We start from the raw sequence: 14,999 nt of genomic DNA, 5'->3' as shown, positions 1-14,999 counted from the left end.
TATTAATTGGAATGTTTCGCAAATTGCATTAATAATATTTATATTGTTTACTTGATCAGATTATGTTTTTTGAATTCAAGCAATTTTCAAAACCATACCAATTTATATACATATAAATAATTTATTGACAAACATTCGGGAGACAAGCTATGTTGTAGATTAAATGAATATATTAAATACAAATGTAATTGCTTTTGGACATATTTCTTCAATTTTTTGATAAAATATCATCCAAATGAGAGTTGTCTCCCTTAAAAAATGTGGACCGGTATAAATTGTCTAATGTGAGCATTTTCACATTGTTTTATCTTCAGTTTCACCCCACGAAGGAATAGTGTAACTCCATAGGGACTCTTTTACCAAATATCAGCACCCTAGTACAATCATAAAGTGATGTGTTAAAAGCTTTCAACATTTGCACAAAAATTTTTAAAATGTGTTTTTTCCCCAAAAAAATCTTTCAGTTTAACTCTGGCAAGGGATAGTTTAACCCCCACAGGGAACCTAATACCATGTATTACTATGCCTTTCAACACTCACAACATAAACTTAACACAAAGTCTAAAGATTTAAAAACAAAAACAAAAAAACACAACACAAGTACAATTATAAAGTGATGTATTAATACCTTTCAATATTTGCACCAAAAACTTAACGCAAAAAATTTCTAAGTCCAAAAATTTTCAAAATTCTGTTGTTTTTTTTCCAAAAAATCTTTTAATTTAAATCTGGCAGGGGATAGTTTAACCCCCATAGGGACCATATTACCATAAATTACTATGCCTTTCAACAGTTGCACCAAAAATTTAACATTTGAAAAACCAACGCCGACGCCGGAGTGACAACATAAGCTCTCACTCTTCTTCGAAGAGACGAGCTAAAAAGAATTACATGTATATGATTACTGATTACATATAGCATCTAGGCTAAATACAACAAACATTAGTTTCCATGAAATGATTTATTAAACATGAAGGAGAACTCCTCCTGACATACATGTAGCGCTTCTGAAAACCATCAGCACTAACCAATGGATATTTCATATCACATTATGTTTTCTTGTTTTCCTTGTTCACCACATATATCTACCTGTTGGTAGCATACTAGTACAAAACGCTTTTCCTAAAATGATTATTTCTGAAAGTTTTTATAATGTTCCATAACGGAAGGGTTAGGACATTGTTCTAGTAGTGGTGAATGGTCACTCTAATAGACATCCATCATACAATGGAATGAGAAGTTCATAAACTGAGAAAGACTAAGATGTTGGTTCTTTTCTCTGGCCTGGTCTCTCCATGGAGTAAGTTATATTCCAATCCCTTTTAAATGATGAACTATATGAAAAGTCTGAATCAGTTCCTATCTGAAAGAAAATTAATTGTCTAAATTAGTATTATTTTTCAAAACATTTCAAGACATTGGCACATTTTCTCTCAAGGTCAGACAAATGTTAAGTGTATTAAGGTATAATTAAATAATTAACATGAGTATTTAAGTATGCAAGATCAATTAATTATCTTAAAATTTTATTAAAACAACTCCACTAATACTAAACTATAAAGGTCATAATTGTTTAGAGACATTGATATATATCTTTTAATTTTAATCAAAATGATACACATTTTCTGTCAATTTTATGTTCACCAATATTTCATACAGTCCAGCTAATATAACGCATCTCTGTTATGATGCAATCAGGACACCATCAATATGTGTAAACTGATCTATTAAGAATTTTCATGCATTTTTTTTTAATCCAAACTTATGCAAAATATCCCTTTAAAGGGTGGTAATATCAAATACAGCAATGGGTAAAACTGATATGTGAACACGTTCCTACCTTAACCCCTTAATGTTGGCTTCATCATATGGCCGGATGTATTCTACCTTGCCCTTAGTTATTACACAAACATCCACATTACTTCCAGATCCAAGGTCGTTAAATATACCAGCAGCGATAGCATCCCTCACTAACTGTATAGCTTGGTCTTTCTGTAGACATAAAAATAAAATCAATGAATACAAGTTTTTGTTTGACATTTTCTGGGTTTTTTTTCTTCTGAAGTTTCCTTTTTCAGATAAGACAAATAATAAAGATCCTTTTTCAGACAAGACAAATAATAAAGACAATTAGACAGCTGGTGTATTTTGTATTCAAAATTAATTCAAATGCTATATAATATTTGTTTAATACATTTTGTAGTTTCATTTTAATAAATATCCAAACTAAAAATGAAACATTCCTGTGATGTATTTATTTTTTTTATCTGTTGAAGAATGGTGTTTTCATAATATTGCATTCCGACAGCAGTTTGACAAAAGTTTCATTTATCAATGGGCAATGAACTTTCCTATAATTGTTTGTAATAATATCATGGAACTATCAACTACAATGGGCTTGTCTGTAGTTTAATTATAAGAAGTCACACCAGTTATTATAATGCTTGAGATTTAAAAATTGTATTTCTGTGGTTACTTGAACATACTGTATTATACATCATACATGGACCGTCTTTCCTCATTTGACTACATGATAATGTTTACTGCCTATGTCGGTGAAAATGAGAGAAAATATGAAAGAGACATTCAAACCAAAGTTCACAGTTTGAACCATGAGGTTAACCCATATAATAAGCTGATACATATATATTATACTTGTAAACAAATAATTTCTAACACCACAGATGTCCTCACTATTACAATTATTTATAATATCCCAATATACATGGTCTTTTTTTTCAAAGTTACCTCCATATCTGGTTTGAAGCGATCTTCAAATGTTGCCATTGCTGCAAGTGACCCTGAACCTATTAAATGAGAAGGTATGTTACAGTTTAATTTGTACTAAGTGTAAGAGAATGCATACATGTGTTATTGAGTATCTTGATATCATACCCATATACGAGTATATGTTTTATAACATACACATTAACTGCCATCAAATATGCAGAATCAGTGACAGAAATCCCCCATCTTTGCTAAAATTCCCAATTCATCTGCCAAGGGACCCACATCCAAACCGGCTGCATAAGTCTGAACTTAACAGACACTAGTATTTTTATCTTCATTGAAATATTTTACTGCATTATAACAGTATATAAGAAAAATAAGAAACTACACAATTTGATCAATTACAATGTCTTCATACTAGTCCATCACTTACCCATGGTGACATATGGTAGTTTGTCAGTAGATCCATGAGGCCATACACTGTATAGGTGGGGGCCAGTGGAATCAACACCTCCCAGTACAAGTGCTGCACTGATGCCACCGTGGTACCTGTAAATAACAAATATCATTAAAAAGGCTCATTCAGGAGATTCACCACTGGGATAAAGCTTATGTAATGCAGACATTGTCAAAGCAATTTACAAAGGATTTGTTGGAATGTTGGAATAGGGTAAGATTACAATTTAAACACACTGTCACCCAGACATGATGAAATACAATCTTCCCGACGGTAAACTAATCTGTTGAACAAAACATGAAGCGAGTTAGAAACAATCATAAGTATATTTACCTGAACAACATCTGTTTTAGGAGTCTATTGGCGGTACATACTCGTGGTACCCGGCCAGTATTTAGGCGGTGGAGCTCCAACTGGGAGGAAATCATCTGTGTGGTCATCTCTGTGTCTGCTGCAGTACCAGCACCACAGCAACTGTAAAAATACAATATATACTGGATACTGTGAACTAAAGAATATTTTCAACTGTACATGATCATACACTCTAATAACAGTTAAATGTGTAAATAAAATGACAGTTAAATTTTGATTAATTAGGTCATTATAAATTATCTAACAAATAATGCTTCACGATCGCGAATGAACATTTTATAATTATACTTCAATTTCATACAATCATAATGTCCATTGAGAAAGGTAACTGTACGCTAATCATGTATAGCCCTTTGGTACCAGTATTGATTATTAACTTACTAAATATTGTCAGCTATATAGTGAATCTTTGTATAGCCCTTTGGTACCAGTATTGATTATTAACTTACTAAATATTGTCAGCTATATAGTGAATCTTTGCGCAGTTTTTATCTGCCACAATGGATCCCTCTGTAGCCCTAGTGTCAGCACCCAACACAATGCCATCCTGTAAAACAGATATTAGATATATACCATAAGGCCAAATTATGACAGCCTTCTTACTGACCTAAGTCTTTGTAATTAGAATATGTATAGAGCTAGAAGATAATTTGTAGTTTAATGTTTAAACAATAACAAATTAATCATGTTTTATATAAATATAAACCAGTAAAATCAATGAAATATATTTTTTAATATAAGACTAGACATGTCCCTGTGGTTTGACTGTAATTAATTTACCTATAGGCTTATATTATATAGCTATATATTAGTTAAAACAGTAGTAGTGTTAAGTGGGATTTAATATTATTGTGTATTCCAACGAGCCAGTCTTTAAATTATTATTTAATAAACATACGCTAAACCGGGGAAATAGGGACAGTTTAAATGTACAGCAAGGTGCCAAAAGTATTCAGTCATGTAATATTTTAACTATATATTTTATGTATTTTGACAAATTGACAATTAATTTTTATGACTTCTTTTTTCAATGTATAAATTTTCTTACTCCATATACTAGTAGACAATTGTTAGCTCATTTACCTGATGTTTTTTACATACTTTTCCGCTGCTTAATTTTCCTAAATTAGATAATTATAAGCACGTTGGCCGAAATGTGACGTCACTTTGTTCTTTATTCTTAATAATTTCATTGCTATTGTTTTAAGAACTTAAACATGCAATTTGCAATATCTCTTGAAATTTACGCAAATATAATCAGAGGAATAAGCAAATGATTCTTTACGTGTATGTGAAATTTCAATAAATTCCGTTGAAAAACGAAGTGATAAAATGTATTGAAAATTTGTCAAAATACATGAAATATATAGTAAAAATATATATATTGCAAGATCGAATACTTTTGGCACGTTACTGAAGTTATTAGATTCTAATTATCATCCTGACCGATATAGCCCGAGTTTTCTCTGGCCCTGTCACCATGTCTGGTGTAGGGCCAGAGCGCACTACTATATGAAAACGTGGAATTATCCGACACCGTTTGGTGTCGCTAAGAATTTGATGCAAAAACAATAAAAGCGGGTGTGACATAACACCTACCTTACATATATGGATAAATGAGATATTTATGTACCCCAAAAACACCCATTTAGTCTCATCTAGGTGTTTTATTTCGTCCGTACAGGCCCTCGCTTTACGCTAGTCAAAATTTCATACTGTTGACCCGCCATTTTGTAAGTGACAGTACGACTAACCACCCAAATCGGAACGCAATGGACCGAAAAGACCACATATCATTTATTGTGTTTTTCTTCTTACAAAGTTTAAATTATGAAAACTAAGTTGATTATTTCCCAAAAGATGTTATATTCCATTAAAAAAATCATTATTTATAAATTATAAGCGGTAAAATATATAAAAATAAATGTTGTATTTTTTTTTCTTTTCGCTCCATCGCGCACAGATTAGGGTAATTAGGCGGACCGCGACCTACATAGTTAGCAATATGGCGTCGAGTCAAGTATGAAATTTTGACTAGCGTAAAGCGAGGGTCTATACGGACGGAATAAAACACCTATATGAGACTAAATGGGTGTTTTGGGGTACATAAATATCTCATTTATCCATATATGTAAGATAGGTGTTATGTCACACCCGATTTTATTGTTTTTGCATCAAATTCTTAGCGACACCAAACGGTGTCGGATAATTCCACGTTTTCATATAGTAGTGCGCTCTGGCCCTACACCAGACATGGTGACAGGGCCAGAGAAAACTCGGGCTAGACCGATAGTGCGATACCCGTTCCGGTTTTAACACAACTGACCCTGTACACTAGACCGACGATAGTCGTTCCTGTCTTGTAAGCTTTTGGTGGTTGTTTCCCTGCTTGCTCTAGAGAAGCATTCCTGTAACGAAAACAAGAAAATGTGTATCGTCAGTATGCGTACACTATTGTACAGTTGCTTCGTCATCGTCATAGTGAAAGCAGTAATCATTCGCCGAACGCAATATTTTATGAAACGAATACGAAATTAACTCCAATTTTTAAGTAGAAGGATTGCTTTACATGTGATACATGATTTTCTTTAATAAAGACGAGAAAGAATTACTTACCTGGCAAAATTTTCGAAATTAAACCCTCCAACTTGCGGTTCTGCACCCAGCACGGCAGCCATTTTCCTAGATTAATAGGTCCGGTGTAAATAGTTAGGACTATTCTGATTGGCTGATAAACTACTTCAAAGGAACACGCACCTCACTCATTCAGAGTTGGATCAAAATACGAGTAAGAACTTATACTACGCTAGCCTCGCTAGGTCTACTGCAGTGATAGACAATAACTTCAATTTAGTCGACTACATGTTGTTATACCTTCTTACTGTTATATATGTTTTCAACATTATCCAAGAGATAGCACATAGTTTATTGAAGTTTTCTAAAGTATCAAAACTCAAAACACAGGGGAGATAACTCTCCCAGATTGACTGTAAAATATATATAGGCCTACAACTGTATATTATGTGTATTGGCAAAGAGGCTGCTTACTTTAATTATGGCATATATATACTACCATTATGTGTACCACTTAAGAGCTCTCCATTGTATCCACTGAGTGTACACATGTAGGCCTACCATTTTTGTTTTGTGTTTATATTGCTCCATAATATGTACAGTAGAAAACTACTGTATATATAACAAATTAAGACCCTTTGAAAAAAAATCTTTACTGTAGATTTATATGTCTCTGATTTAATGTACATAATTATAAATGTTAACAGAGCCTTTCAAATAGACCTGAATACATAGTTATTAACACCCTACTAGGGCTTTTCTCTATATTTAACTGACCATCTTCATTTGATATCGACTGACTGTCGATCCAAATAGCATTTCAACAGAATTACATACATTACATACAGTAATTGTCTTACTGGGTAATCAATCTGCGATAAATACAGTTATTTGGGACCACTTTTCATGCTAAAGCTTATATGTAATATTATTATGTTATACATATGATTACATATAATATTGATATATTATATATATTTGATCAATGAAAGTAATCTGTGTTTAGATGAATATTACAAATAACTTATAAGTAAGAGTGCAAGTGTACGGAATAATGATGTCAAATATGTACTCTAATTTCTCCTTTCATAGTCAAAAGATTGAGACTCGAGATGCTGAACCATATATCGGAGAAGGAAAGCCAAAAACAGTAGACAAGATAAAATGAGTAATATGATGAGTGAGAGGGCAGTGGCCTCGCGCCTTCTCCAATACCATATGGACCTTACCCGTGTCAAGGAAGACTCAAGCATACAACTTGCCTCATTAACCGTCATTCTAGAATTTTTGAAAAATGACCAAAATGGCAACATTAGACAAATGTTTATGGACAGAGGACTTCTAGAGTCTCTTTTGGTGACTATAGATTCAGCTTTAGACAACAAGTCAGAATTGGCCTCGCTTGATGTAGCTTTGAAATGTCTTTGGTTTCTGTCACAACTTTCAATTGGACCCCTGCAAAATATGATATCACACGATGTCATGAGACGCCTGTTGTATTTGTTGAATGTTAAAAGTAACATTTATCATTTTACATCAAAATTTTCAAACAATTTCCAACAGCTTTGTGAAAATAAACACTTGATTGGGAAAATACAGACCATGCAGATGTCTTCAGAAATACATTACACAGTACACAAACTTTCAAATCATCAGCTGAAATATTTAGACAGGTTACCAGATAATGTGAAAATTTGTTCATTATTTGACACAAGTGATTCTGAAAAGGATGTTAATATCGCTGATCACCTCCTGGGAAACTTCAATCAACATTCCTGGCCAAACAAGCATGAGATCCAAGATCAAACTGGGGAAATAGAAGAATGGGAAGATGTTTTTGTGTCTGAGATTATTGATGGTCCATTGTTTTGGGCACACATAGGCATGTCCAACATTGAAACAGTTCGTGACATACAGATGGCATTAGAAGCTGAAGATCTTCAGCCTACTTATAAATGTACTGCAGGTGACATTGTAGTTGTCAGGAAGATACTAGATTCTGGCCGGTCTTTTTGCATGCGGGCAAGGGTTATTAATGTTGATCAATGGAAGGTCAAAGTTTGGGCCCTGGACTATGGGTATGAGATGGATCTACCCTGCTCTCAAATATACGCCATGCCAGACCACATTGGTACAAACAAACACCCTCCACAGATATCCTTGTGTAAACTGGCAGGTAAGTTATAATGGTACCAAATGTATCTACATTATAGGACGTAATTGATTACCTTTATTTGTATTTTGTACTCATACTTTCAGAAATTATTAATCACAGTCCAAATAAGGTGATGTATTGCAGAATATAATTGAAGTATTCAAACATATATGCATATGTACCTACTGATAGATGATCTTGGAGAATGTTATTCAAGTTTATTAAAAAGGATCAGTCAAAAGTATTTTATTGTAAAAACCATCAGGAACCCATAGGGAATGATCAGGGGTTATTTGATGGAGAAAAACAATGTGTATGCCATTTGTGGAGAAAAAGAACATGTTTATGACTATATGTCATTTGTGTGTCACTTGTGGTTCCTGTGATATTGTTATAAAAGATGAATGGTTTTGTAGGAGTAGAGCCTCCACCACGTCACAAGGTCATCCCGCAGCTAGCGGCCTCCATCCTCTCAAACATCTGTCAGAAAAGTATTCCTGCATGTAAGTACTAAAGTTGAACCAGAGATACTTTCATATAGGATATGACCATCAAAATAAGCATTCTGTTCATTCATTTATCATTTAAAGTATTTTGCATCTGTTTATACCTACTATATACAGTACTAAAACCAAAATGTACATGGCTGATGGTTCTAAGGATGCTTGACACATGGCTTTACCCAGGCTGGGTATACGTACGTATGACCCTCATTTGGTCCAGTTTTGGATTAAGTATTTAGTACTCACTGCTGCCTTTATTACATCTACATATATTTGATGTCTAGGGTGTTAAGCATTTAAGCTTTTTGTTAGATTAGAAAGATATTCTTCACAGTGCTAAATTAATTAGTATTGGGTCCTTCTTGACACAGTTGATGATAGAAAAATAACTGTATTCTTGTTGTTTTTGATCAGGTGAGATTTTGGCTGAGCAGGGTGGTCTAGAAATCCTTGAGACATTTCTACATGTTTGTCCTGAGCCAGAAACTATCATATATGTTCTAAGAGTGATTACCAACATAGCTTTCCATAGCAAGATGTCATCTAGTGTTTCCAATAACAACCTCACAGAGTGTATTCTGGGTGAGTTAAAAGATTTGTAAACTTTATGTTGTCAGCTGTAATTGTAAAAAATTGAATAATTTAAAACATCTAAAAAAAATATCAGTTAAGCTGAGATATTGTTTTAAATAGGAAGGAGTACTAAAAATACCTTGTCCAAACTCCTGCTAGCCTGAGCTAGTAAGGTGACCTTTTACACTCTCCACTTTTTCACAACTTTCTCCTTCACAAAGTCTTCGCCCTCAAAGACAACCACAACCCAGATCATTTAGCTCCAAGGAATCCTCCCAGTCTCCTATAGCTTTCACTTGGAGTGGTCAACAGCACCAAATCTGTAATAGGAAGGAGTAGTGAAAAATAGCTTGCTGTGCTTGGCTACGTAACGCCACACCACTACCCAGGTTCTATTTGGGGTCTTGTGAATTAAATGAACAATGCACATGTAACATTTAAACATATTTCATTATAGAAAATAGAAAAGAATTTATGACAATACATTAAAAAACATTTCACAGTACATGTACAGAGCCCCCTATTGTGCAGCATATACGGCTACCGGGACTGGCTAACATAGACATGACATGATACAGTGTAAGGGAAATAAGACAGAAAGAGTGAGCTGTACCAGCTCACAAAGCTACTGTAGCGACTGACGAAAGTATGGGAAAATGTATGCTTTATAAAGAAATAGTCTAATGAAAATGCAGAAGAGTGTGACAGCCAATAGAAAGAGAGCTTACAGAAGAGGTTAGGAGAGAAAGTGAAAGTAAAGACTGAGTAGAGGTTCCTTCTGGTATCAGTAAACATATCAACAAATAACGATAACAGTTTCCAGGTAATTAGGTAACATCACACCCCTCATTAATACACAGAGTAATAATCTATCACACATACACTCCACCACACAGCCACAATACACCAACTTCCACAATGTTCATTATAGAAGTGCAACAAGAAAAAAATCTGTTTATCATATTTGTGTGATTTCTAGCATATGGCCATTATATTCAGATAAATAATTTCTGTGCTTGTTTTCAAAATTCAGTCAATAGATGTGATGATTAACAGTTCATTGATGATGATAGCTAAGTTCTGTACCTAATCAAACCCTGTTGAAATTGTACAATTGGTGATTTGTAGAAAGCTTACATAATACTATTCATAGACAATATTTCAATATGCAATAACAATGTTGTTTTCTATATACAGGAAACTAGAAACAAAGATCTTTAACTAGCTGGTAGTTATATAACTCCACAAGACCCTTTTACTTTTTAGTGACACAAGTACCTACAGTTTTTAACTGTAGCTAAATCAAGGACAATGAGCATTACCTTTCTATTATAATGCTACACTGCTGACAATGTATAAACCACTCGTCATAAATAATATGCATAGAATAGCACCTTCAGTATAGGGTTAGTTAAGGCCCTGATAAGTGTTCGGCCATCTGTCAGTTTAATAAAACTTCTACTGTCAAGGTCAAGGTTAACATTACTGTTACTAAAAATAAAACCAGTAATATACTGTCAATTAATGTATTGTTCAACACCAAATAATCATTACTCCATATACAGTGTACCAGCAATAATGAGTGAGAGAATTAAGGATGAAGGAAGGGAGCTGTTTTTAATTATTATACACATAAATGCTAATACTTTTGATTTTATTTTCCAGACTGCATCGCAGAGTTTTCAACCTCTCCGTCCGACTCCCAGAATGTCCTACTGGTGACAGGCCTGAACTGTCTGTGTAACATTCTCTTTAGGAATGATATAACTAGAGACAAATTTTACCACTATAAAGGTAATTCAACATGGCCCAGGTATCTAATGTAGTCTGCCTAGAAAAAAATATATCAGTAGTGAAACATACAGAACACCACCTAGTTTAATTTAAACCAGTTGTCAGATTACAGCTTACATATAAAAAAAGTTAAAATTCATCTGCTGTACACAGGTACAGGGTCTTATTTTATAGTACAAACACAGAATGTGTCAGTTATTATCAGGTTATAAAGCAAGGGAGTTTTATCTCATCTTTAGGTATTAACACAATAATGAAAGTTCTACAACATGCCAGCATCAAAGATGAGATTTACCAGGCTGGCACACATCTTCTTCGTATCTTTGTCCGCAAGATAGACACAGAACCATCAACAACGCTCCAGCGGAGACGTTCCTTAAACAGGCAGCGTAGAAGTAGCACAGGAAGATCTTCAAGTAAAGACAGGAAACATTGTGACTCAATACTGAAGAAATGTCCAAGGTATCAAAGTAAACAAATCTTGTCATTACAGCTATCCAAGCAATATCAGAAAATATCAATATCATAATTACATTTGTAGTGTTATGAGCAAGTCAATTTTGTGACAATTTAAACAGCATTGGAAATCGTATATGGTTGATAAGTACAAATGTATTAATTTTAGCTTGCTGTTCCACCAAATGTTTAGTTAAAACAGTGACATGATTCAGATATAATGAGGATGGCATGGATCAAACTTTGAATTTCAGTGAGTTTGCCAGGCTTGTGCAGGCACATGACATCGGAGCAGAAAAATCAAGAACCACAACATTTCAGCCAAGACTGTACGAGGTAATAATGGTTTTTAAATTTTAAATATGTTATTAATACATGATTCATTATAGATGATTTGGCCTCCCACTGGTACAATAGGTGTGTAGGCTGTCAGTCCCGACACTTTATCACTAGCCCTCCACCTCTGGGTTGCGAGTCTGAAACCTACGTGGGGCAGTTGCCAGGTACTGACTGTAGGCCGGTGGTTTTTCTCCAGGTACTCCTGCTTTCCTCCACCTCCAAAACCTGGCACGTCCTTAAATGACCCTGGCTGTTAATAGGACGTTAAACAAAAACAAACCAAACAAACCAAATGTCAGTCCCCACTGGTACCGCATGATTGAACTATAGGTATAATAATTTACTGAATCTGTTGAACGGTGATTTATCATGTATGTTTAATTGTACACATGTGTTTGTAGTAAAACTTCATAGCTGTGAGAGTATGTAATTTGTCTGTATAATCATGATCATCCCTTTTATGAACAAACTTGTTTTCAATTTGCTTTGGTGTAGTTGATTTCTCTTCGTCTTGTTCACCTGACAACATGGATTAATAGAATCATTCACCCCTTTTGGGATGAGATAGGGGGATCTCAACCCGAGGGGGGAGATTGTTAAATTCCCAACACGAGGCTTGCCGAGTCAAACACGAGGCTTGCCGAGTGTTTGGGAACTTACCAATCTCCCCCCGAGGGTTGAGATCCCCCTATCCCATCCCCAAAAGGGGTGAATGATTATTTTTCTCTTACCCTGTTTTCCTATCGTGGTGTGAACCAAATCCAAACGTATGTGACTGTTGTGATAAGGCTGCAGCAGACGCTTTACATCTTACGATGTTGATTTCATACAAAATTTAGTTCCGATAAGCTTGCCAAAAAGAACGCCAAACACTCAGTTAACTCTGGTAATTAATACTTATTTTAATTTCTTTTGTGAATAATACTGATATTTAACACTCAACCATTCCGGGTCAGGTCATAGGGACGTCACCCTATCGAGAACAAGAGCACGTTCGAAGAGCACATGTAGCTTGTCTTTTCCCTAGCATGAGATAAGAAAATCTCACCCCGGTAAAACTGCGGTAAAACTGCGGATATCCCTGTCCAGGGTAAGAGAAATAAACATTCCTTTACTTCATGCTGTCACTGTTCCTGGTATGTCACAAATTCTCATAATGCATCCCTCTTGTGTCCCTACAGACAGCCTGGTCGGATGATTCTGATGACAATGATGCTTCTCGCCTTGTCACACGAATACAAGATAACACAGGTACTAGGTATTAGCAGTCTTCACATAGGCTGTGATTTTACATCATTGTTGAGGGATTTTTAGTCACACCCTCTGGACTGACTATTAGGCGTATGAAGAGTTATTTCAAATATAGATATTGTTCATTCCTTGCAGTGATAAGCTAAATAAACTAACTTTTTTGAATGATGTTGAAATAATGTTGAGTTTGGTATCAATAAACAGAAAACCTTTTTATTGTGATCTATTCTACCTTCTTATAACATATTAAGATGTGTTTATAGTTATGTGAAGTAACAATGTAAGAGTTATTAAATTTATCATCAACCCAATAAGTGTCTGTAACATGCAAAAGTAAATTGTGTATTTAGTGCTGACTTCAGCTGGAGATTTAGTGCTGACCTTAGCTGGTGATTTAGTGCTGACCTTAGCTGGTGATTTACTGGTGACCTGAGCTAGTGATTTAGTGATGACCTTAGCTGGTGATTTACTGGTGACCTCAGCTGGTGATTTAGTGATGACCTTAGATGGTGATTTAGTGATGACCTTAGCTGGTGATGAAGTGATGACCTTAGCTGGTGATGAAGTGATGACCTTAGCTGCTTATTTAGTGATGACCTTAGCTGGTGATTTACTGATGACCTTAGCTGGTGATTAAGTGATGACCTTAGCTGGTGATTAAGTGATGACCTTAGCTGGTGATTAAGTGATGACCTTAGCTGGTGATTAAGTGATGACCTTAGCTGGTATATTTAGTGATGACCTTAGTTGGTGATTTAGCGATGGATTTAGCTGGTGTTTTACTAATGGATTTAGCTGGTGTTTTAGTGGTGTTTTTAGTTGATGTTAGTATAAAAAATTTATTACTACTGAAAGCAAGTATTTTCCTCAAATGAATAACATTTTGAACTTGTAATCAAACATTGACAGAATAGAAACTGTACATTTGTAAGCTCAGTGTTAGGGTATTTGTATTAGGGACTAGAATCTGTTTTGTTTTTGATTGTGAAGTATTAAAACGTTTATAAGCACAATGTTGGTTTATTACAGAAGACATCTCCAGGCCTGTAACAACTTGTGATGCCACTCATTACTATGGACAAACAACGGACAAATCTTTCATTTTAGGTAACTTTATTAGTCATTTTTATGGAGGCGTTTACGCCTGCCATATTACAATCACCTACGAGTTGTGACGTCACAATCTCTCACTTTCATTTTCGTTATATTTCCTTTCACAGTTCATTTTGTAGTTTCTTTCGGTACATATATGATGTAGTTGAACTATATATACATTTATGAAAACTATCAAGACTACAAATAAAGTGCTTTTACATGAAAAAAGGTATATTCAGTATAAATTTCTCTTCGGCGGAAGCCCGGAATTTGAGACCTCTGGTGGTAATTTCTGTAACTAGGGGTAATGATTCGCTTATAATTAGTTCCAAGTATGAGGCACGTCATTGTAGTCGTCAATCAAAGTAGATGTGCACAGAAATGTATTAACTATGCTGATGATGTTTTGAACATTTCAGGAATTATTTTGAATAAACAATAAGAATAATGTCTTGTAAATATCTACACCTGCATCGATTTTTGCAAATCTATATTGAAAATACTGTTTGAAGGGAGATAACTGCGAGATTCTGACGTTACCTTACAGAGGACACTTGTTTAACTACTAGAAATAAGGATGGCATAACAACCAAGCGCAAACAAATTCCTGATTTTCATAATACCCTCCAGGTTTTGGCTAACAACATTTCTTTTGTTTACAACTTGGTAGTTTGTTTAGCGATCACGTGTTCCGTCTGTT

At 34.6% G+C, this 14,999-nt stretch overlaps 2 protein-coding genes and 1 long non-coding RNA gene across 4 annotated transcripts in view; 1 reads left to right on the top strand and 2 right to left on the bottom strand.

Annotated features, from left to right (window-relative positions):
• Nucleotides 1–946: 946 nt before the first annotated feature.
• LOC117317091 (proteasome subunit beta type-7-like) lies at nucleotides 947–7,378 on the bottom strand. Its single transcript, XM_033871882.1, has 9 exons — nucleotides 7,363–7,378; nucleotides 6,176–6,241; nucleotides 5,886–5,967; nucleotides 4,009–4,106; nucleotides 3,521–3,661; nucleotides 3,164–3,279; nucleotides 2,749–2,807; nucleotides 1,841–1,992; nucleotides 947–1,363 (listed from the first exon to the last, which is right to left on the bottom strand). The coding sequence occupies exons 2-9, from the start codon at nucleotides 6,235–6,237 to the stop codon at nucleotides 1,360–1,362; spliced, it is 714 nt and encodes a 237-aa protein (XP_033727773.1). The 5' UTR covers nucleotides 6,238–6,241; nucleotides 7,363–7,378; the 3' UTR covers nucleotides 947–1,359.
• Nucleotides 6,233–14,999, top strand: part of LOC117317062 — a 19,491-nt gene continuing 10,724 nt past the window's right edge. Inside the window, exons 1-9 of one of the 2 annotated variants that reach the window (XM_033871858.1) lie at nucleotides 6,294–6,347; nucleotides 7,226–8,309; nucleotides 8,705–8,791; nucleotides 9,206–9,373; nucleotides 11,030–11,158; nucleotides 11,398–11,620; nucleotides 11,869–11,950; nucleotides 13,135–13,204; nucleotides 14,234–14,311. In XM_033871858.1, coding sequence (XP_033727749.1) covers nucleotides 7,298–8,309; nucleotides 8,705–8,791; nucleotides 9,206–9,373; nucleotides 11,030–11,158; nucleotides 11,398–11,620; nucleotides 11,869–11,950; nucleotides 13,135–13,204; nucleotides 14,234–14,311 — 1,849 coding nt within the window. In that variant the 5' untranslated portion in view covers nucleotides 6,294–6,347; nucleotides 7,226–7,297. Of the gene's footprint in view, nucleotides 8,310–8,704; nucleotides 8,792–9,205; nucleotides 9,374–11,029; nucleotides 11,159–11,397; nucleotides 11,621–11,868; nucleotides 11,951–13,134; nucleotides 13,205–14,233; nucleotides 14,312–14,999 lie in introns of both variants that reach the window. The other variant, XM_033871851.1, reaches the window with a different exon arrangement.
• Nucleotides 7,489–11,566, bottom strand: LOC117317112. The gene is made up of 3 exons (XR_004530100.1): nucleotides 11,454–11,566; nucleotides 9,504–9,684; nucleotides 7,489–7,588 (listed from the first exon to the last, which is right to left on the bottom strand). It is a non-coding gene; the product is annotated as an uncharacterized LOC117317112 (long non-coding RNA).

Source organism: Pecten maximus, chromosome 2, assembly GCF_902652985.1.
Source record: "Pecten maximus chromosome 2, xPecMax1.1, whole genome shotgun sequence".
NCBI classification, from domain to species: Eukaryota; Metazoa; Mollusca; class Bivalvia; order Pectinida; family Pectinidae; genus Pecten; species Pecten maximus.
The sequence above is the reverse complement of the archived record's forward strand: the minus strand, read 5'-3'. Positions and strand labels throughout refer to the sequence as shown.

Excerpts from the sequence above, each read along its gene's own strand:
- LOC117317091 (XM_033871882.1), bottom strand. The coding sequence starts at position 6,237 with ATGGCTGCCGTGCTGGGTGCAGAACCGCAAGTTGGAGGGTTTAATTTC. Across the intron at positions 3,662-4,008 it reads TATATAGCTGACAATATTTA|TTGCTGTGGTGCTGGTACTG; the intron begins GTAAGTTAATAA and ends GTATTTTTACAG. Across the intron at positions 2,808-3,163 it reads ACTACCATATGTCACCATGG|GTTCAGGGTCACTTGCAGCA; the intron begins GTAAGTGATGGA and ends CTCATTTAATAG.